General features: G+C 41.9%; 2 protein-coding genes across 22 annotated transcripts in view; both read right to left on the bottom strand.

The window, feature by feature from the left end:
• The window catches only part of LOC140260438 (uncharacterized), a 93,531-nt gene extending 85,660 nt beyond the window's left edge, over positions 1–7,871 (bottom strand). For 13 of the 21 annotated variants that reach the window (XM_072353015.1, XM_072352931.1, XM_072352853.1 and 10 more), the window contains exons 1-7: positions 7,563–7,871; positions 6,254–6,368; positions 5,838–6,011; positions 5,620–5,726; positions 5,053–5,190; positions 4,156–4,304; positions 1,272–1,322 (exon numbers count right to left, since the gene is read on the bottom strand). In XM_072353015.1, the coding sequence (XP_072209116.1) occupies positions 1,272–1,322; positions 4,156–4,304; positions 5,053–5,190; positions 5,620–5,726; positions 5,838–6,011; positions 6,254–6,368; positions 7,563–7,762 (934 nt within the window). In that variant the 5' untranslated portion in view covers positions 7,763–7,871. The remainder of the gene's footprint in view (positions 1–1,271; positions 1,323–4,155; positions 4,305–5,052; positions 5,191–5,619; positions 5,727–5,837; positions 6,012–6,253; positions 6,369–7,562) is intronic. The other 8 variants (XM_072353177.1, XM_072353609.1, XM_072354039.1 and 5 more) reach the window with 1 other exon arrangement.
• The window catches only part of LOC140247306 (uncharacterized), a 36,433-nt gene continuing 20,854 nt past the window's right edge, over positions 7,788–23,366 (bottom strand). Inside the window, exons 20-26 of the mRNA XM_072326819.1 lie at positions 21,842–22,055; positions 19,966–20,149; positions 18,541–18,694; positions 17,784–17,960; positions 16,142–16,245; positions 12,155–12,214; positions 7,788–7,976 (exon numbers count right to left, since the gene is read on the bottom strand). Of these exons, the coding sequence (XP_072182920.1) occupies positions 7,788–7,976; positions 12,155–12,214; positions 16,142–16,245; positions 17,784–17,960; positions 18,541–18,694; positions 19,966–20,149; positions 21,842–22,055 (1,082 nt within the window). The remainder of the gene's footprint in view (positions 7,977–12,154; positions 12,215–16,141; positions 16,246–17,783; positions 17,961–18,540; positions 18,695–19,965; positions 20,150–21,841; positions 22,056–23,366) is intronic.

Raw genomic sequence — 23,366 nt, 5'->3', positions numbered from 1 at the left:
AGGGGCTTTTTCACCCCAAATGCGTCTTGCTATTCGCCCTTGGTGGATTTCTTAAGATGACTGCCAGTCCGTTTCCCTGGCTCACTGAAGTCCCTTGGAATGCCAGCTCTGTGCTGAAGCATATCCAACAGCCTCTCTTATTTCACATCATTAGCAACCCTGATGAGAGTGCCCTGCAGTATATCCTTCAGGTCACTGATGAACTACTGAAAACTGCAATCTAGGAACACAGCTTTTGAAGAGCTAACACCTCTAAACAACTAAGACATAACAGAAGGACTTTTTGATTCCCAGCACAGAAGGGAAAACAAACATATCTGATCTCCACACAGAAATCATAATTCCTGAAGTTTCTGAACTAACTGCTAAATATTATAACAAAATGAAGTGTTACTACTAACAACCTACAAATGAGTGTACAAATTTTCCCTTTCCTAAACGCAGTCCATGTGAGAGCATTCCCTCATCTGAACACAGCTTTCTGACGATGCAATACAGTATAAATGTTCAAACAAGTCTCACGTAGAGAAAACCTAGAGGCTGAAACTTCCCATCTGAGGGCATCTTAAGTGGTTCAAATGCTAACAATTTGAGTTTTGATATTTTCCACTACAGAAAACACTGAACATTCTTAAATGCTAACGGAATACTGCTGCATGTAAAGCTAAATAACTAACTCAGTACTATGACTCTATCTGCTAACTTTCCACGCAGAACAGAAAATTGCTGCTGCATGGAACAGTTAAACTCCGGACGAATGACTTCAGTTACATCTTCAATGAGTACCACTAGGAGTAAGGAAAACAGCTCATTAAATTCTGCATTCCACATATAATAAACATTGCCAGTGATCAAAACCAGGTCCCGCTATCCTTTAGAAGGCGAGACAGGAATTAGATGAGATAGCTTTCAGCAACACCAAAATCACAGCCACGATGCACTGACACAGAAATGAGATCTAGTCTCCAGGGACCCGTTTCCACTTTAATGAAGCCTACATCACCATTTCTAAGCAAGAGGAGAACAGATTACAAAACAAACAACCCCCAAAACCAACACTATCACAAGTGATAAAAGCAAACGCCAAATTCAGTAATAAGGGACTCATGCAAAACATGCAAAAGGACAAAAGCTGCCCCAAATCCACTCTAACTCATAGAGCCTAAATCATCAAGATACAGATCTGCAAGATAATAAGCACCTATGATGTGCAAGTATTGGTGCATCACAAGACACGTCGTATTTAAAATACTACTGTGCAGAATGAATACCTTCCATCGATTCTCCTGTTCTCAGTGTCTGCTCAGGAGACCGTTGCATTCCTACATCCATTAAGGGAAAGGCATGGAAAGGACAGACAACAGTGACATCAGAATAAATGTGGAATCTCAGAAGTTTGGAAAACACAAAAAGCACACAGACAAAGCTACAGCACTGGGAGAATGCACTGTGACTATGACATGCATCTGTGTGCACATGTACATCTGTGTGCCAAAAGAGAAACTGAGGAACACCATCCTGGCATCAAATTCTTTCACAACAAATCTGTGACTTTTCTCTGGAGCAGAAGGTTGTCCTACTTACGTGGATTTTATCACATACACATGCAGTGGTGTGGAAAAACAGCTACTATCAGAAACATACACTTAAGAGACAGTTCAAAAGAATCATCGGATGGCTTGGGTTGAAAAGAACCTCAAGATGGTTTCTCATCCCTTCTGGCTTTTCTCCGTTTCCTTAAGAGGGAACGCAGAAAAAGTTTTGTCTGACCTCAGGAGATATAAATCACACAGAAGTGCTAGTTTACTTTTCTAAGAGTTTTGCAATGCTGAGACAATTCCTCTAATCATAGAATCACTCAGCTTGGAAAAGACCTTAAAGATCATCAAGTCCAACTGCAAAGGACTCAGGGAAACACTGAACAATACACCAGTATGTGCTGCAGTGGCTAACAATACCGTCACTGCAGACATACTAGGAATAGGAACAGCACAACTACTGTTATTCTCAAAAATAAACTCCCACTCAAAACCTAAGAGATCGGTCATTCAGTATGTTCTGGAAGCCAATTTGGCTGTGAGTAATAAAAAGGTTCATATTCTGACATCCAAATAATCATGGGCAAACTTGTTAAAAAATGCTGACCTGTTCAACATTCTTCAGAATCTTCTCTTCTAATTAGAAAGTACAAAAGGAGCAGAAAGGATAAGGTCAAAATTTTACATTGCGGAAAAATAATAGAGAAGAGCAAAAGCCAATAAAAGAATTCCAAAGTGGGTGTTTCTCTGGTCCCTCTCTCAGCATCCTGGCTTCTCCCCTAAACGACACTTTTAAGACTGTTACTGTGGCATATTAAAAGGACTCTCACGATGCAGGCTGTGGATGCAATCAGAGACTGCAGAATTAATTCCAATATTGTTTCTACTGTGCTAATAAACCTTCTCTCTGCGCCCTCCCACTCCTCTGCTGGGGTCATCCTTAAAAGACCGAGCACAGGAAGAATCACAGAATGCTTTGGGTTGGAACAGACCTTTCATATCATCTAGTTCCAACTCCCTGCTATAAGCACGGACACCTCCCTCTAGACCAGGCTGCTCAAAGCCCCATCCCCCCCTGGCTTTGAAGGCTTGCAGGGAGGGAGCATTTACAACCTCTCTGGGCAACCTGTTCCAGTGTCTCATCCTCCTCACAGTAAAGAATTTCTTCCTGATATCTAGTGTAAATGTACCCTCTACTCGGAAGAAGAAACCCTCAAGTCACATATTTTAAATTAACCCAGGCCTGTTAGTCCTTACAGTGGGGAACCAGAGCAACTATCTACGTGCACGGAAGGTAGCAACTGACTGAAACAGTTTGGGTGAAAACAGTATTTCAGTGATTAAACCAACTGCATCGAGCCCCACTGAAAAACAAGCAAACAAAACTTCAAAACCAACCTACGAAGAAACTTCTTCAACCACTGTCTAGTTCAAAGCAACTGCTCCTACGTCAGAGGCAACATCACATGGGTCTAGAAATCTATTCTTCCATCTGGGATAAGTCCGGGAAGAAAAAATATGCCATGTGTTCTTTGTTCATATTTCTCAGTCTTTATAATAAAAAAGCAATGAATTGTGTTTGAACAGTCTGCTGCCCATCTGACACAATTCTCACACAAAACCCTTAAAAATAAGGAACAAATAAAACCTCGTACGTTGGGGCCTGAAATGTAAATTGCAAGGCAATTTCTTTCATATTAAAATAGCAACTTTCTAAGATTCCTTTAGGGCAATGTGAGCTTATAAATGCTGCCTGGATTTTACAGACTCACTGAAGGAATGTATTTCTTATATTTACATGGCAATGAGAAAATGTAACAGTTTCTCTGGATCACAAAGTCTTTTTTTTTTTGTCTTTTTCTTTTTTTTTTCATTTTAAATAAAACTAATTGAAGAAAAGCATTACTTTGATTATAAATCAAACCATGTCCAAAAAGATACAGTACATACAAACACTGTACTGTTGTTGCTCAGGAAGTTACTTTTCCACGACAATTTTTGTTCATGTCTCCACAGCACAAACAAAAGCAATTGTACCTGAAGGTGAGAAATTGTCTCTCACAAAAAAGGAGCTTTACACAGGTGCAACTATTAAAATTAAAACAAAGTGACAGAAATCCAGCGGTAATCAACAAAAGATGCATCTTCTTGCAATTCATCTGCTGCTTCGCCGCTACAGAAGATAAAACTACCATTTGGGATGAAACTACAGCTTCTGCAATTGGATGTTCTGAACAACAATCTAAACGAGCCTCTCTGAGTAAAATGGCACACCCAAAAAACACAATGCCACTTTAACCTAGTTTGTTCCTTCTCTTCCCTCCTCCCCCTTGCTAAAGGGAAAATTTAAATAAATGGGCAACTTGATGGGCTGAAAGCGACAACTGTATGAGCAGATGGATGTAGTGCACACAAATCACAACTGTCCCCACAGCCCGTGGAGATGCAGTGTAAACTAGCAGCAAGCAAACACATTCCTAACACTTCTTATGACAGTCCACCTGATGCTTTCACTGAAGTCCACACTGAGCACGGTAAATTTAAAAGATGCAAACTAACCTAAGGAAGGGGCCACCACGATTCTGCCCATTAGCTCTACCACAGTTAAGTATCCTACCTTCTCTGCTCAAAGCAGGTGCACCCAACGTAAAGACACCAGCTCTTGCCTTCTGAGGAGTCATCGGCACTGGGATGCCTCCCGTGGCACCTGCACAAGCTTCCCCAGTGCTCTCACGGTCTGCATATTCTGCCAGTTGTTTACTGAGACTATGGAAAGCAAAAGAGGAAATGCATTTGGGAAAAATAATCCCACAGCTGCACACAACACTTAATGGAATAATAAGAGCCTTGTATTATCCATCCTAGACATAATCATAGCCAAAACAATTTGCATATTCACTAAGTGTAACATACTCTACTTTTTGCATAACCGTAACATACTCAAATACTCTGGACACGTCTATTTGATAGATGCACATCCAGATCTTTGAGGTTGTTTACTTCTGCCTGGTACCCTCTGCAGTCCAGTTTTTACAAATACAGCCACTCTTATGAATGAACACCCATGGGTAAAATACTTATCCGTAGGAGGAGTAAAGCTGCTTAGTAATTTAACAAAGGAAATAACAGCCAGATCTCCTCTGAAACAAAACACAGGCGGTTCCTGGTCAGTGGAACTGAAGACAGGAATAACAAGGGTTCTCTTTTGAGAAGAGTTTACAAACATTTCAGTTTTTCAAGTTGAACTTCCGTGTCTGTGGGTTACAGACACATTTTAATAGTGTATACTAGGCAGACATCAGCTTAGCAACCAACACTTGAAATCTTACAGAGAATTTGGAGCAGAAGCCCTTTCCTCAACTTTCAGATTAACACCAGACACATAAACAGGCTATGTGAGAAGATGTCAATGGACACATCTTCAAGGTAGCACCATTAAACCCGGTGCTGTTACCTAAAACGTCCAAACTCAACACTGATAACTGAAAACCCAGCAATGAATTTAAAAGTTTACCTAGAATATCCGTGAATGATAGCATAATCCTCAGCTGTCCATCCATTAACATCTTTATGGAAAATATCAGCACCATAGCGAAGAAGAACTTTTACCAACTTAAACTCCCCACCGGACGCTGCGGTCATCAATGGGGTTCTACAGCATCCAAAATAGAAGACAAACCATTCAATTTTAGTCAGGCATTGTAAATATTTCAATTCCCATTTGCTCACTCTCAAAGAAAAATAAAATCACTTTATGAACAGAAGAAAAAGCTTCTATATTAACAACACTTGCATACAAACTTTGCATCAATTTGAAAAACTCTCTCTGGCATAACAGCAACGTTGCCGGCACAATGGCAACTTTCCTGCCACAGTTGCTACCATAAACAATGGTTTGCAGTTTTCAGTGCAAATAACATGCAATAATGCATGCTACCAGCCCAGCTGAGACCTGCTTTCACCAGTCACTCGAGGAGCTCTTTCTCTGTGTCTTTCTACTTCAGTGCTCATTTCCATCCCTCCCATCAGTCCAATCTGAGGACAACTAAGGGGACCTGCAGAGTTTAGACCATCTCCTCACCTTTCACACAGATCTCGAGCATGAACGTCAGCTCCTTTTTTAAGAAGGAGCTCTACCATCTCTTCATGATGTTCAGAGATAGCAAGAGTAAGGGGAGTACAACCGTCCTGAAAGAACAGAAATATTTCAACTTAAAAACCAAAAGAAACAAACAAAAAATCCACAATAAAAATATCAAAGCAACTTTTTGAACTTCTCTATTGAATCTCAAAACGTACCTTATTCTGAGCATTAATACGGGCATTGTGCTCAATTAACATGCCTGCTAGAAAGGCATTAGGAGCTAAAGCAGCCAGGTGAAGGGCAGTGTTGCCTCCAGCATCTGCCAGGTTCGGATCAGCACCGTGCTCTAGCAGGATCGATACACATTTTTCTTGCTGGCATTGTACTGCCTGGAAACAACACAAAAACAAAAAGGTTAAATTTCCAGCAGTCATATTTCACTGTGTCCCTACTACTACAACTTCCCATTCCTGGAATATAAAAGCATCTTCCAAGATTAGCTGGCACACACCTAACCCACACTGATTACAGCACGCATGTTTCTACAGACTTATGTAAAGAATCTGGAAAGACATCATTTAATACATAATCAATAATTCCTACTTGCAGCAACATAGCACGCTCTACTTACCTTCATCAGTGGTGATCTGCTATCGCTGTCAAGAAGATTTAGCTTACACTTGTTTTCTACTAGAAACGTAACGACATCCGCATGTCCATTTGCACAAGCAAGATGCAGTGGTGTCCTAAAGATGAAATGTGTAAATTGAAACGGACAGCTAAATAAATCGTTTCACTCATGAACAGGGCAAATTTCATTTCTTTATCCCAATTACCTCCCTAAACAAACATAGCAAAATAAAATAAAAACAAGCCTATTCCATTACCTGCAACAGTGGCTACATACCCAAAGCCTGACACTGGCTAGGAACAACCCTCCATTGCATTTGCTTAATGAGACAACATCTCCTCCACTGTAAAACTGAGCTTTCCCAAAGATTCCCGTGTCAAAGCAATGCTTGCTGCCTCTGACAGAAAAGCGCTCATGGTACAGCGAGGGAGACTAAAGCTATGGTGGCATGTAAACCTCTAGGCTCTCCCAGCATCATTCATACACCGGAAGTGTACCACAGATGCAGGATGCGAGTTTTACAGAAAAAAATATATCCATGTGCTAGTTTGGTTATTACTGCAACCAGTACAGTACTTTTGCACCAAACATCTGACAACATCCGGTAGAGCAGACAGCAAAACACTGCTATCCTGCCTACAAGAAAGTAATATCCGACATTACCGATGCTTATAACTATGATAGAAATAGGATGTCACAGAGGAAGTCCTCTTCAAGGAGGGATAGCTGTGTTTCCACTACGCAGAGAAAATTCCCTCCCTAAGACCAACTTCCTCCAAGGCAGAGAAGATGAGGACGAAATAACAGGCAGAACTTCAAAGAACTCATCATGCCTTGTCACAGACATGGAACAAACTCGAGGGTGACTGTCCCCGCTGAGAAATTCCCAAAGAAGTACGCAAGATCCTTCATCTCCGAATAGAAGCCTGACAAGATTTTATCTGAGCACTGATCAGCGCAGTGTCAGCAGTGTACCACAAAGAGCTCCAATAGGCAACGTAACTGTAACAAACGCAACTTGGTGCAGGAGTCGCTCATCACCCAAAAGCTGCCGCTACCAAGCACTGGGGAATACGACAACCTAAAGGAACCACCATCAGCTTGGCAAGCAACAAAGCCTTCAGGAAACCCGCAGCCTTATCGCCGCCCTGGCTCACCAGCCCCCAAGAGAGCTCTCAGCTCGGAGGAACGCCGAGCAGCCCCACCGAGATGCCCCGAGGGAAACAGGCCAGCAGGGCACATCGGAGCGGCCGCTACTGCCCGTCCCAGCCAGGTCAGGCAGCGGGGATCCCCGGCCCGCCGCCCTTACCGCTGCGCCTTGTCGCGCTCGTCGATGTCGTCCTTCTTCAGCCCCCGCCGCACCTGGGCCAGGTCTCCGGCGGCGGCCCCGCGGTGCAGCTTGCTCAGGTCCTTCTCGTTGAGCTCGTACGCACCGGCGGGACGCGCCGAGGCGGTGCTGCCGGGCGTTGGATCCTTCTTCTTCCTTCCGAAGCTGAAGATCTTCTTCATGTCGGCCGACAAAGGCGCCGTACGCTCAGGAAGGCACAGCCCAATCCACAGGCGGCAGAGCAACCTCCGACTCCCGGCCAGAGCCGGGAGCCCCGCGCATGCGCAGCGGGAGGCGGAGCCACAGCGATGTGGAGAGGGTACGCGCCCGCGGAGAGCGGGAGCGTGCGCATGCGCAGGCTCCGTCGCAGCCGGTAGCGTCTGGCAGCGGTGCGTCCTGGTGCCCAACGGGGATAACCGTCTGCAGGGTTAATTCTTGGCCTCCTTGTGGGTATTATTTATTACGGATCTCAAAGCACGCGTTTTTCCTAAGCTTCGGAACTGCTGCTTGCATCTCAGTGTCTGAAAAATGAAGAGATGGCAAGCAAGTCTGTTTCAAGCTTCATCTTTAGAAGAAAGTGCTAAAAAGATACTTAAAAGTAAAAAGTTCTTGTTGAAAGCGCAGCCAAACAAATCCAGTTTGCAAAACCTAAGTTCTGTGAGCAACTGTTTTGAGAGCATCTCTTTAATATCTTTAATATCTTTAATATTTTGAGTTCATTTCTGTTCAAAACAAACAGTTCCTTTTATTTTTATTTTTTTCAGAAGTTGCTATTTCCTGCCATGGTTCCTCATCCTCTCAGTGTGTTCTTTTTGGTAATGGGGAGCTTTCTCTGAGAACCGCTGAGTAATTGCTATTCCTATTGCTGTCTGCGTGAGGTGATTCCTGTTCTGTTACCCAGTACAAGATCCACGTAGCACAATAAGATTTTCAAGTAAGGGCTTAAGTGTGGCTTAAGTGTTGCATAAGCACTGGCATTTGGGTTAGTCTGCTAAAGACTCACCTTTCCTTTGACATAACTTAAGACGGCCGGATAATTTAGCTTACAATCCTTGCAGCCCTGAGGTACAGAATGCCAATCTAAAACTCTCATTTCCCAGTCTTTATTTTTCCCCTATTAAATCACTGTGTGTATTTTGCTTACCGAAGAGTAACAATGGCAGTAAAGGGTTGTTGGACTGATAACAGTGTGCTGCTTGTTGTCTGGTCATAGAATCTTTTAATCATACAATGGCCGGGGTTGAGAAGGACCACGTTGACCATCTAGTTTCAACTCCAATGCTATGTGCAGGGTCCCCAGCCACCAGACCAGGCTGCCCAGAGCTACATCCAGTCTGGCCTTGAATGCCTCCAGGGATGGGGCATCCACAACCTCCTTGGATAACCTGTTCCAGTGAGTCACCACCCTCTGTGTGAAAAACTTCCTCCCAGTATCTAACCTAAACCTCCCCTGCCTTAGTTTCAAACCATCCCCCCTTGTCCTATCACTATTCACAGGTGATTTACTATACCTGCTTTGCAACTGTTGTGTTTACAAGCTGGGAAATCTGGCTGGGCAAATAGCATGTTTCTGCATTGCTTGCTCCAGGGCTTTGAAGAGATCTGCATGCATCTTGTAGACTATGGCAACTCCAGCTCTGTCTGAGTGGAGAGCTGCGGTGGTGCTTTTGGTGTTACGCTTCTGCTGCCCTATGCAGCTAGTGTGTATGCTTAAATACAGTTTTGCTTGTTCCTGGTCCAGTCCGAAGCTCTCACACTGTATCTCATGCACGTGGTCTGTTAATCCTCAGATGGATTAACAACTAGTTTCTATTGATAATGCTGAAAGAATTCCTTTAGGCTTACTCTAAATGAGAAGCAAGAGATGTTATTTTGAAAACAGTAAAAGAGTTGCATAATGCAGTACCCTTGTATATTCAGAACCACATAGAATGATCAGGTCACGCTGCAGTTTCAAATAGACTTATGTGTTGTTGTAGATCTAGGTATTAATTGGATTGTTGTTGTTTGTTTAGATACATTATGGTTGATAACAAAATTAAATAAAACTTCCAACTATTCACAAATTATAAACCACGAGAAAGTGTCAAATGTCTGCTTAAAAAAAACACAACAAAAACCCAGTGTAACACACTGAGAATTTATTTCAGTTTCCAAAGGCATAAATCAAGCCTGTCCCACCTGCAGCCCAGCACAGCTCGCACTGCAGCCCGGACCAGCCCCTCAGCACCAACTGAACATTGGTGTGATGTCTGCCCCACCTGGGTTGAAATAAAACGGCATGGGGCACGGTGCAGTGCTAACTGAAGTGATGGTAAATAACATTTTGGATTTTGATACATTCACTAAACACAGGCCTGTGAACAATGGAAAAGACGCAGCTACGCTTCCCATTCCCATTCCCAACAATGAGAATTAAGAATAGGTTTTGAGATTGAAAAAAGAAAATCATTTATTTGCTTTCTTTAAGACTCCATTTGCAGTTGACAGAAATACATGACTTGCAGATTTCCAAATGGAATGTATAGAACTGCAACTAAAAGTTTGATCATGTCTCTCTACCAGACTTCTACAAGCCGCATTTTACCAGAGAGAAATATCCTCCTCCTTACTCGTGTCGCCGCTTCTGGCAGTACATCCATTTGTGAATGGCTGTTTTTCAAGGCTGAAGCACAGGAAGAGTAAAATTTCATCAGAACTCTGATGAACACCGTGAGTGCTCACTGAGAATTGCCATCGCTGCCATCAAAGCAGCCTCATGCGGTTGTTTCACAGAAACAAGATCACATATCCCACTAGTTTTGTGGTTTTGTTGGTCTCTTTTTTATATGTTTTAATAATAAAGACTAAAAATTAAGTTTTGTTATTTTGTATATGCAGTATTTCTTCCCGAAGTTCACGCCTTACTGCCACTCTTGCCAGTATCAGTACAGCACAGGGCTTGCAGTCACCTTCCTACTTCCCCAGAGCAAAACCAAGAATCTTTTGCTTCATATAGACCTCAGATGAAAATACTGTTTTATAACAATTGTAACCACTGCATGAAGAACAATGAGGCACTTTTAAGTCAGTGCTGTGCAGTTCTACAAACTTGTCAAATACCTCTCATGCAGATCTAAAGCTAAACACTAAACTAACACAACTAAAGCAGATCTAAACCAGAAAATACTTACACCGGCATGTTAGTGTAAACCCTTACCTTCTCTAGTGTTAACTATGGCTTGCCATAGCATCATGGCAAGTCTCAAAACCACAAACGTGGGGAAATAATGAATGGCAGGATTTTCAGAGTAGCCTATGGTCAGCACAGCTTGGGAATTCAGCTCTCCTAGGCCCTCCAGGAAAAGGTCATCATGCATTTTCCTCACAGGATTACTTAACTAGTCTCAGGAGCTTGCAAAACCCACAGAGGTTTTTAACTAGCTGACTGAAGCAAAGGCTTGAAGGTTGCCCTGAGGGGCTTCATTCATTTTGCTTTGTTGCTGAGCTGTGGTTTCCAGTCTGTCACTTCCAGCCTTGAGCCTGAAAGAGAGACAGACCTTGCTGTGGACATTCACAAGAGCACAACTTCTGAAAGAACAGTCTTTATGGAGGGAAATCGACAACTTCAACTTTCAAAAACTCACGTTAGTTCGCTGCATTCCCTTCTATTAGAATTCAAAAAATAGCTTTTTGAAAGGAACATGCACCCAGTATGGAAAAAGCAGCTTCTTGATTGACAGCCCTCCTAATTACAGGTGTCTGGTTAGTAAAACAAGGCAACCAACTTCCATGTCACTGAATCTACCCTGCTGAAATGATGCCCAGTGTGCTACAGCAACCTGAGTTCCTGCCCCCACTGTAACCTTAAGCTGCTCACAGGAGCAGACACGGAAGGCAACAGCCCCATTCCTTCCCAGTCCCTGTCACAGCTGAGTGCACGCTGAAGCGTCCTGAGCTAAAGAAATGTCCCGGAGAAGGAATCAGCTCTCCACACTGGGTTGCTACAGCAAAGGCCGGAGCACCACTCTCTGGGAACTAGGTGGAAACTTAGGACAGACATGTAGAAACGTCAGAGTCGAGAGCTTTGATGTGAGTACGTGGCTTGTGTTGTCATGTAATTTGGTGCCTGTTTACATTAAACATCCCCAATATGGCTGCAGTCTTTCATGTGGACCAAGCTTAGCAGGAGGGCCAATTCACAGTCAGGCACTGAAGTCAGGAGCTTGAGCTCCTAGAATCAGGGATGAGGAGAATTCAGAAATATCCATTGCTCATCCACTGTTAGGGTCATGTCAGCTTCAGCGCAGAAACTTGCAGGGGGAGCAAAGTGTTTCTGTGTATCCACTAGAAGGCTGTTTCTAATACGCTGCTTTACCCCTCCAGCTTGTGAAAAGCACCCAGGCCTGCTAGTGGCATTACGTACCTTGAACAGCTGGCCTAGAGCTTAAGTATTTCAAGGTCTCCTTGTTCAGAAACATAAGGCAGAGGCAGCAGCAGAGGGAGGTGGGTCCGGAGGTGACAAACCTAGAAGTAAGCAAGCCAAGAAGTAAGCAAGCCAACAGGGGTCCCTGCGCATCCTTCACAGAAAGTACCTCAGAGTACGGGAGATTCAGAGTCTTCCTCTTGCTGTGCTCCCGCTGCGGGCAGGGCACCTATGAAGAATGGACAAAGTGAGACACATTCAGTCTCTTGCAGTGAGTTTTCCTAAGTCTGTTGAGCCCTGTCATCAAAGCTTTGCCATGCTCTCTGTGGGGAAGTGCAGCTGCAAGCTTTGTTAAAACTTGGTGGTAGCTTGCTTTACAACGTGAGTTTTCCATTTATCATGTTCTGTGTTTTTTTCAAGATTATAATAGGGCCCTCTGTCAAAAGAAGTCCAACTCAGTGCATAGAATGTGCATAATCAGGCAGAGCTTTCGAAAGAACACGTGTTTGGACAGAACTTTTACACTGCCTTATTTCCTTCTTGTCCAAGGAAGGAATGAACTCGGTGCAGAAAGCAGTTGTCTCCTCAGAAGCGCGTTGCTGCTTTCTGTGTGTGCTTTTTGCCATCTAGTGGCAGCATTCGTTTAACACTTGCCTCTAAAAATTGCACTTTTTAGACATAATACAAAGTAGTCAGTCCATGCTGTAGGAAACCTTCGAGTAGCAAGGTGCGACTATCAGTTAAGGCTGTAAACTATACTACTGTGAAGGGCCAAGAGACTATCTTTCTCTGAAATGTCTGGAAAAGACTCTTGATATTATCGAGTCCAACCATCACCTAACACCCAGAAGCCATACCTCTAAGTGCTACATTCACACATTTCTTAAAGACTTCCATCATTTCCTTGGGTAGCCTGTTCCAATTCTCAACTGACCTTTCCACAAGGAAGTTTTTCCTAATGTCTGAACTAAACATCCCTGGTGCAACTTGAGGCTGTTTCCATGACTTGTCACCTGAGAAAAGAAGCCAACACACTTCTTACTACAACTAGGTAGTTTTAGAGGATTGCACCTGGACACCCACTTTTCAACCAGGGTATGTATATATAGAAAATGAGGTTTTATTTTATTTTATTTTATTTTATTTTATTTTATTTTATTTTATTTTATTTTATTTTATTTTATTTTATTTTATTTTATTTTATTTTATTTCTTAGCTGATGGCTTGTTCTTGCTCTCGATGTGAGACTAGGAAAATTGACTTTCTGAATACAGAAATTAGATGTTTGCTGTTGGTCACCCTCTACCTGGAGGATGTTATGATCCCACTGGTTAATACTGTGCAGAAGACAGTCTGGTCAGAGGCAGTATTCAAATCATAGCTCAAAGTAGCATTGCACTGAAGGTAGGAAACTAATGTAGATCTACGTTACACGGTAGCATAACTTTCTTAGTATAATTAGATTGTGCTGCAATAGGTAGATTTGCTCCTGTAAGCAACTGAACTTGTTTAGCAGTATCTTCACCCTGTTCATCAATATGCCATGAGAAAAGACCTTTCATCTCTTCTCATTTGATGTGTGTACAGAGCAGTTTTCTCACTGGGCATCTCAGCTCTCCCATAATATATGGGTATGAAATTGCTTTTCCCTAATGGAAACCTTACTTATGTCTCCTGCAAAATCACTGCAGTACTTTCAGTTGTCTAGGTGATACATGTTTGTTTAGTAAGTCTCTCAGGTGGTATGGGATCATCTTGTCTTTAACTACTTGTTACTGCTCTCCACTCAGACCAGAAGAGATTGGCTTTCATTTCTGATGTTCATGTAAGCATTCTCTGATGGGCTTTACTTTTTAGAATGGCCCACTGGATTTTGCCTGAAGCAGATGAGGAAGTACTACATAAAAAAATCAACATGTTCTTTAAAATATCTTTAGGTGGGGATACTGGATGCTATTTACAAAAGTACTCTCTGTTTAGATCCAGCTGTAGGACAGTAAGTGTGACCCAGGGTCAGTAACCAAAGGTTGAAAGTTGTAAAGTCCTTCACTGCCCCAGTTGAATCCAAGAGAAGTGAATAATCATGGACTGAATGCTACACTGTTCAAATAATTTTATGTCTTTTCCATGCTCCCTCTTGAGATAAGCATTTTGTTCATTAAAATTTATTACTTGAAGGCAGGAACTGGACTTGAGAGAGGGGACCTAAGAAATGTGGAGGAATTGAAACAGGTCCCTGCTCAGTGTCACAGACAAAGCCCCTCTCTAACAACCTCACCTTTCCATGTGCCCTTATGTAATAGATTAGAGGCTTCGGAACTCAAAGGATGGGTAAGCGAGGAAGCCATGGAAGGTGCAGCCAGAGCATTGCCTAGGGCAAGGCAGTCAACCCCGTGCCTCAAGACTGCCTCTGCCAAGAAGGAAAGAAGAGTAATTACTGTAGACGACTCCCTTATGAGAGGAATGGAAAGTCCCGTATGCTGACCATACCCTACCGAGGGAAGTCTGCTGCCTCCCTGGGGCATGGGTCAGGGAAATTACCAGAAAACTTCCTAGTTTCATCCACCTCTCTGATTATTGCTGAGACAAACCTTAGGGCTATCCAAAGGGACTTCAGGGAAGTAGGGCAATTGGTGGATGAAGTAAGGATACAGGTGGTGTTCTCTATCCCTTCAGTAGCAGCGAGGTATATTGAGAGGACCAGGAAAACACATTTGATGAATACATGGCATTGGCCTTGCACCACAACAGAAAATTATTTATTATTACTATTTTTTTTTAGCATGGGGAGGTGTCAGAAAAACTGCTGCCTTGGACTTCCAGAGGACAGACTTTGAACTGTTCAGGATAATGGCAGAGAAGGTCCCTTGGGAGCCAGTTTTGAAGGGGAAAGGGATCCATCGGACAATTCTGATTCATGAGCCAGCATGGGTTCATAAAAGGAAGGTCCTGCTTCACCAACCTCATCTTCTTTTGTGACCAGGTGGCCAGCATAGTGGATGAGGGAAAGGTTGTTGATGTAGTTTACCTAGGCTTCAGCAAAGCCTTTGGCACTGTCTCCCCAGTATTCTCTTAGAAAAGCTGTCAGCCCTTGGCTTGGGTGGGTACACTCTTTGCTAGGTAAAAAACTGGCTGGAAAACTGAGCCCAGAGGGTAGTGGTGAATAGAATTAAAGCCATCTGGTTTCTGGTCGTGAGCGGTGTTTCCCAGGAATCAGTACTGGGGCCTGCCCTGTTTAATATCTTTACTGGTGATTTGGATGAGGGAATTGAGTACACCCTCAGTAAACATGCAGACAACACCAAGTTGGAGGGAAGTGTCAATCTGCCTGAGGGTAGGAAGGCCCTACAGAGGGACCTAGATAGGTTGGATTGATGGGATGAGGCCAGTGGGATGAAGGTGAGCAAGACCAACTGTTGGGTCCTGCACTTTGGTCACAACAACCACAGGCGATGCTACGGGCTTGGGGCAGAAAGGCTGGAAAGCTGCAAGGAAAAAAAAGGATCTTTGGGTGTTGGTTGACAAGCATCTGAACATACACCAGCCAACATACCATGTGGCTAAGAAGGCCAATGACGTCCTAGCTTGTATCAGAAACAGTGTATCAAGAAAGACCAGGGAGGTGATCATTCCCCTGTACTCATCTCTGGTGAGGTCCCATCTCAAGTACTGTGTTCTGTTTTGGGCCCCTTCCTACAAGAAAGACATTGAGGTCCTGGAGTGTGTCCAAGGAATGGCAACGAAGCTGGTGAAGGGTCTGGAGCAAAGTCTTATGAGGAACAGTTGAATGCTTCTGGTAAGACATGGAACAAAAAACGTGGAGCAAAATCATGCCTCAAAAATATTTTGACAGCTCCGTCAAGTTCAAGAACCAACATTACTCAGGCTGATAGTAAGAAAAAATAGATATGGTTCTTATCCTGAGTGCAAAATAAACCGACTACCCCTCAGTGACCAACAGGTAAGTGCAGAGTGTCAACCTACTTAATACATTTAGAATTTATATTCAAACTGCAATAAAGATGTTTCCACACCTAAGCTACGGGATGGGAAATCACAGACCTCCTGTGTAAACAAATGATCTCCAGTACTTTTCCCTTTGCATTTTTATTTAGATCAGGTAATGTTGGTTTAAAACATCCCGGTACTCCTGTACCGCTCTGCAAAGGGGATCCTGGTCAATACTGAGATTTATTGAAGATCCATCAGTTGATACCACTGGAGAAGCTCTAGCAGATCCATTTTCAAGTTCAGCAGTGGCTGGAAAGAAAAGAAACAAGATTCACGCTGTTACTTTTACAGTAGATTGAGTCAAATCAGTCACTGTAAAAACATTACTGATAACTGATCAGGCTACGCTCTAGAGAGATATTTAAGAACTTCCAAGGAAAACAGAAATCAAACAGGACAGGCATAAAGGAAGAAACATTTTTTCACATTCAATTATCAGCCAATACATTTTTTAAAGCTAGAGAAAGAAATTCCAGGGTTTAGAAACAGAATGGTTTGGGCTGGAAGGGACCTTTTAAGATCACCCAGTTCCAACGCCCCTGCTATTGGCAGGGACAGTTCCCTCTAGACCAGGTTCCTCAGAGCCCCATCCGGACTGGCCCTGAATGCCTGCAAGGTGGGGCTACGTACAACCTCTCTAGGCAAGCTGTTCCAGAGTCTCACCACCCTTACCTTAGGAAGTAAAGAATTTCTTCCTAATATCTAGTCTAAATCTACCTACTTTCAGTTTACAGCCATTTCTCCGCATCCTGTTCTTACATGCCCTTACGAAAAGTCTCTCCCCAGCTTTCCTGTAGGCCCCCATCAGGTACTGGAAGGCCACAGGAAGGCCCCCCCAGAGCCTTGTCTTATCCAGACTGAAGAGCCCCAGCTTTCTCAGCCCATTCCCTTAGAGGAGGTGCTCCAGCCCTCTGACCATCTCCATGGCCCTCCTCTGGACCCTCTCCAACAACTCCATGTCCTCCTTGTGCTGGAGGTTCCAGAACTGGACACGATACTCCATGTGGAGTCTCACGAGAGCAGAGTAGAGAGGCAGAATCTTCTCTGAAGACCTGGCCTTGTATTATAGAACAGACTTTACACAGCATATTAAAAGCAATCAATTCATGCTGTGTTTGCCTATACATTACTGAATGATTTTTACCTAAATAGAGGCTGTCTTTTCCACTGATTCTTCTTTATCCAAAAACAAGTACGACAACATGTCAGGTACAAACAAAAGCAATGAAAAAGAGAGAGAGCAAAAATCAAGAACACCAGAAAATGTATACGGCATACTTGAAGTGCTGAACGCAATGAATGTATGCAGAAACAGAAGTAGTGACAGAAGTCTAAAAAATCTGATTTCTGGGCTCTTTTTAAAATTGGTGTTTGTGCCTGAGGATGAAAGGTGACTTCAACTTAAGCCAAGCATATCTGTGTGGGGGAGATGATTTACTCTCTGTGCTTTCTCTCATAACTAACTGCAGAACATTCTGAAGAGTATATTGGTTAGCAGGCAGTTTTCCATTAAAACTCTAGAGTTAAAAAGAATCCTACACTGTGCTTCAAACAGCACAAATCTTGACAACTTCTGAAAGTAATTACGTAGAAGTTACAAACAGTCATCATCTTCCTTAAAAACACTGATGTCAGAGTAGCACGTTACCTTGTTCAAGTTCTTTACTGATTTTTTCATCCAGTTCCTTCTGTATCTAGAATTAGAAATAACACATGCATTATAAATACCACTGCGCATTTTATTAAGTGACAGAAACCAGCTTGGATCACTAGAAAGGAGCATTTACCCCTCGCTCCCCCCTTGCTCTTTTCTTTCAAAGACTCAATTTCCACTAAGTATTTTCCGTCATCCTCCTGGTGCCTAAGTTTTACTTGACTGAGTTCTAGTCTCAGCATAGCAATCTCTTCTTGCAGTAACTGATTTCTGTGCAGCAGATCCTTTTCTCTGTCATTAGGGTCAGATTCTTGTGTGATAAAGGACATTAGTGAATAGTCAGTTGGGAAATAAATTCAGGTTTAACCCATCAGGCAGCTAGGCACCACACTCCTCACCACTAAGTGGGATGAGGGAGAAAACTGGAAACAAAACAGAACTCATGGGTTGAGATAAAAATAATTTATCAAGCTAAAAAAATGAAAGAAACGGAAAAAAGAAAGTGATGATAGTAGAATAACAAATTCAAAAGCCAAGCAATAGGATCACAAACAGCCTCAGCCAGTTTCTTTCCCAGTTAATCTCCAGATATCTGGACATCTCACTGGTAGAAACCTTAGAAATGACTGGAACAACTATACAGTGAAGAACAGCAGGTAGCTAAAGAGACTGGGAACACAATGTCTTATTTTCCAGTGGCTTCCTACTTCCACGCGCAGTTCAGGTCTATGTGGGATTGATGCCGCTATGCAGAATTTTTAGACAACAGTAACAAAACTAGGTTATATTGATAAACTGCAGACAATCCACCAAAAGGCACAAAAGTTTATTTTTCTTATGGTTTTAGAATGAGCACAGTGAAATGTAACCAAATTAATTAGGAACGGAACTGCTTAATTCTGAATTATTCCGCATTGTTTTTCTTGTCTCTTCTTCCAGCTCCTTCAGTCTCAACAGGTGGTTGCTCAAAATTCCTTCTTGCAGAGCTCTAGCACTCTTTTCCTGAGAGAGCTGTCTCTGTGCTTCATCACGCTCTTCTTCAACCTACAGTAATAGAGTTGAACTTGTGAATCTTGAGCAAAAGCAGAATTAGCAATACCTTCCTATTTCATTCTTCTTTGCATTCTTGCATTCCATTAATTCTAGTAAGAGCCATTTATCATAAAATCATAGAATGACCTGCATATCAATTTTCCATGTTTGCAAACAAACATCTTTAGATTTATCTGAATTGAAAGTTATAAGGATAGTGCAAGTCCATTGCACAAATCCGCATTACAGAAGTTTTATACTTAACGAATCTCTGTAACTAAAGAAAAAACAAACAAACCAGAACTACTATTCTGGGAACATACCGTGTTTAAGTAGAAACGCAAGTTATCTTCCTAACAAGCTATATACATACACTAAAAGCAGAGATGAACGCTCACATGCTTACAGTCAAAGATCTGAAAACATCTATTCATCAATATGAGCACTAATATTAAGAACAGCATAAAAAAAAAGGGGAAAATTTTCAAAAGCACAATAATTACACTGACTTTACCTCACTGCAAGGTCTTAAGTCTACACCTCTCCTAGTAATATTTAGAAATGCTTCAATCAATGTCCAATATATTTTCAGTTTACCAAAATCTAGCAATACTGCTGGATAAATTCAGTTGTATGAGACTTCCAAAGGCTACTGATGAAGTGAGACACAGAAGAGGACTGACCAGCTGAACAAGTGAATAAGAGAGCCCGTGAAAAGACCCTCAAAACTGTATGTGAGAACTGAAAAATTCATGCAGGTTGTGTACAGTGAGAACATCATCATCTCAATCGCATTAAATAAGGCACTAACTTGTAATAAAAATGAAGGTGAGAGTTTTTCTGGATTCAGTCTTGATTGTAGGCAACTGAGGCAATTTACAGATTATCAGGTAAACAGTAACATTTAGGCCTAAATTTAAATTCATGTAAGTACACTTGAAAGAGTACTACAAACAGTAACTGCAATTTCCTTCTGAAGAAAAATCAATCCATCAATCAATCAATAGACGTACATCTACACACACATGCGTGCAGAGTTCTGTAGTAGTAATTAGGAAAAGTAACTCAAAGTGCAGCTTTGCCTGAAGCACAAACCAAACTAGAATTCTGAAAAATGAGAAAAGGTATCACAAACTTGTTTGTTCATTCTGGTTTCAGGACAATGGCTCTCAAAATGTACCAAGATAATTATCTAATGCCTCTTTCACAAACAAGATGAACATACTAGCGTAAAATATCAATTTGAAAGAAACAGAAAAACAGAAGATGTATATTTAATATACCTGTTTCTTGAGCTGTCTCAGCGTTATTAATTCCGTTTCTAAATTCCTTGCACGCAACTCAAGTTGTTGTTTCTCCTCTGTCTCTCTAGCATATTGATCCTCTTTCCTCTTTAGTTCCTCTCTTGTTTCTTCATATTGTTTTTCAGCTCTACGTCTCTTTTCCTCTTCTTGTTTCAATGAAAATCTGGGATTTAAAAGAGAATATTTAAGGAATTAAAGCACTGACAAAAAAGTAAATATGCCACATCGTGAACCTGGAGAAACAACTTAAACTGTAGAAATGTCACACCTTTCCAAATACAGAAGTTTTGCTGCGATTTTAAACTTTTAACATAACTCTAATTTCATTCCATTAGTGGTGGAAGACATCTTATACATGAGCTGTACAAGACTGACAAATAAGCCATTAAGTGATGTACAAAATTCATCATGTATTTCCACGTCAACATAGGTAAACGTGAACAGTAAACCATAAACTTTTACTAACAAAAATGCACTGTTTTCAATAGGTTGATCATTATCCATATAGTACTGATTCATAACGACTGCAAGTAACACAAATAAAACAGCACATCACTTATCCAAGACGAATCAAAAACTTTTGAGAAGCCTTCCCTAAGACTATAACAACTGCTTAACACGTGTGGAGTAACATTTTCATTTCTTTCAATAAATTAAAGGATAAGGGCAGTGTTCCAAAGAGATTTTTAGACACGGTAAGACTAACATGATTAAAAAAAAACCACAACAAAACAACACAGTTTATGTGCCCCCAGAAATTTGCTTTACTAATTCTGGAAAATGAATATCAGCAACCGCTAACAAGTAGTTCAAAAGATTGGCTGTGACATCAGTATTTAAGCTGCTTATTCTAAAGGAGAAAGATTTACGCATGTATAGCTAATACTGTTTTGAGATTTTACAGAGAAAGAAAACATGGATTCCTTGTATTTACAGATGTTTGGGAATTTTGAAAAATGTTGAGAATCAAATCCAGGCCAAATCAGGAATGGCTTTGTCTTACTCATAATCCATTCCATGTTCTGGGAGAGTGTTGGCACATCTTGAAGTTTATTTCCCTCAGCTTATTCTCACAGAGAAAGTGTTTCATGCTCTGTGATCAGCCTGGAAGGCCTCTGCTGAACTCACACATGTTGACTACGATCTCTTGGAGGCCACAGAAAGAAATGCACTCAAGTACTTGGAGGCCAAAAGTTGGACCCAGTGCTCCAGATACAGACCAACAAGAGCTAAGTAGGGATGGACTCTTCCCTTCAGCTTCTTGACTCTGCAACCCAGGATGCTGCTGGCCTTCTCAGCTGCAAGACCATTCTGGCTCATGTTGCATTTAATCTCTGTCAAATCCCCCAGAGGCTTCTCAGAAAATCAGCTCACCAGCCAGAGCATTTCACTGTGCATGCCCACAAGGGGTTCCTCCATCCCACGTGCAGGGCTTTGAATTCATTCTTGATGAATCTGACATAATACCTGCTGGCCACTCCTCTGAAATGTTGTAAACAGTGACTAAGAACTATCTGCATCTAGCTCAGAAATATGAGGACAAGGGAACAAACTCAAATTTGACCTGCAATCAAACAAACACACCCACTAAACTCTTTCAGTGTGCGGCCCGTGGAGTTGCCGTAATTCCTAGTTTCATACAAAAACAGAAGGTACAAAGACAAAACCTGTGAAGCACAACTCTTAAAGATGCTTGTAAGTCCCACTCCCTAGAGGTACTTAAGAGATGCGTGGATATAGCACTAAGGGACATGGCTCAGTGGTGGGACTTGGTATGCTGTTGATAGCTGGACCATCAGCATCTTCTAAAACGTGGCCAGGACAACACACAGAATCAAAATGTAGGATTACATACTCGAGGCTTTGGATATCATTTTTCAATTCCATTTCTTGTTGAGATAATATGGATTTCAAGTCTTCAGACTGTTCTGCAACTAACCTTGACTCCTCTTTTTCACTTTCTAACTTCCTGACTTCTCTCCAGAGAGCTGTATTGCGGCTTCTTTCATAATCTATTCTCTGTTCATACTCAAGAAGTATGTTTTGAATTTTCAGCAAAATAGCAGGATCTATATGGAGTCAAAAAATACACAAAATTGCACATATGCATAAATAGTTCCCAGTGTACAATCTATTTAATTCTTTGCTGAATTGGGTATAGGTGGCAAGGTTTTAGTCATGGGTAAGTCTCTAAAAGAAAGACCCAAAAGACTGTGCCAAATGCAGATAAATCCAGCAGACCCACTACAGGTTACAACTCAGCCCATCAGCCAATCTTACAGCACCTCCAAGAAAGCATATTTTGGAAAGGGCAAAAACACCAGGTGGGCAGAGAAGGAGGGAAAAAAGAATGTGAAGAGCAGTGGAAACAAAGGTAACATGAAGGAGGAAGAGGAAGGAGAAAGCACTCCAGGTGAGGGAGCAGATTCCCAAACAACCTGTGGAGCACACCATAGTGGACCAGGTGTTTCCCTGCAGCCCGTGGAAGGGCCACACTGGAGCAGATGTCCACCATGCAGCTCATGAAGACTCCACTGTGGAACAGATTGGTAATTTCTAAAGGATCTTAGCCTGTAGAAGGACCTATGTTAGAGCAGGGAAAATGTGTGAAGATGTAGAAGAGGCAGAGAGGAACTGCCATGCATTGAATGGAAAACCACCATCCTCCTTGCACTGCTCAGGAAGTTGGAGTGAAGAAGCAAATTTACGTGTGAGAAAGTGGTGGGTGGAAGGTGTTTTATTTACTTATATTTTTATCTTTCTCACTCCCCAATTTAATTGGCAAACAATGAAATTAAGTTTCACCAAGTGGAGCCTGTTTTGCCCGTGACAAAAATTAGTGATGGCCCTGTCTTAATCCCATTTCTTGAACTTTTTCATCTCCTGTCCTGTTGAAGAGTGAAAGTGAGAGTTCAGGTGGGTGGGAATACGGTCTTTGGCCAAAATTAATCCATATTTGCCTAATGAAGTTTTAGCAAACATTAAGAAAATTAGTATTGCTTACATTTATATCAAGCTACGTGTATATATGCAAGCATATTACAACATTTTATTACAGATTTTTTTTTTCTTTTCAGCAAAAACTGAGAAGCAATTTGTTGTTACTTATTAGGGGGCATAAACAGGAAAAAGAAAAAAAAAAATAAAGACTGGTCTTGCTAACTTATGATCGCTACATTTGAATGAATTTGTCTGTACCTTACAAGAACCTGCCTTTCCAAGTCCGACTAGAGACACAGCCAGTGGTAGGTAAGGTGTGTTTGCTGACAACGTGGATGGACATCTGAGGTTAGCTGAGGTAAATCCTGCATTCAGTGCAAGAGTCTGCACTTTTTGGGGAGCAGGGTATGGGCAATAGTCATTTTTTATTATAAATATTG

This window comes from Excalfactoria chinensis, chromosome 1, assembly GCF_039878825.1.
Source record: "Excalfactoria chinensis isolate bCotChi1 chromosome 1, bCotChi1.hap2, whole genome shotgun sequence".
Taxonomy (NCBI): Eukaryota; Metazoa; Chordata; class Aves; order Galliformes; family Phasianidae; genus Excalfactoria; species Excalfactoria chinensis.
The sequence above is the reverse complement of the archived record's forward strand: the minus strand, read 5'-3'. Positions and strand labels throughout refer to the sequence as shown.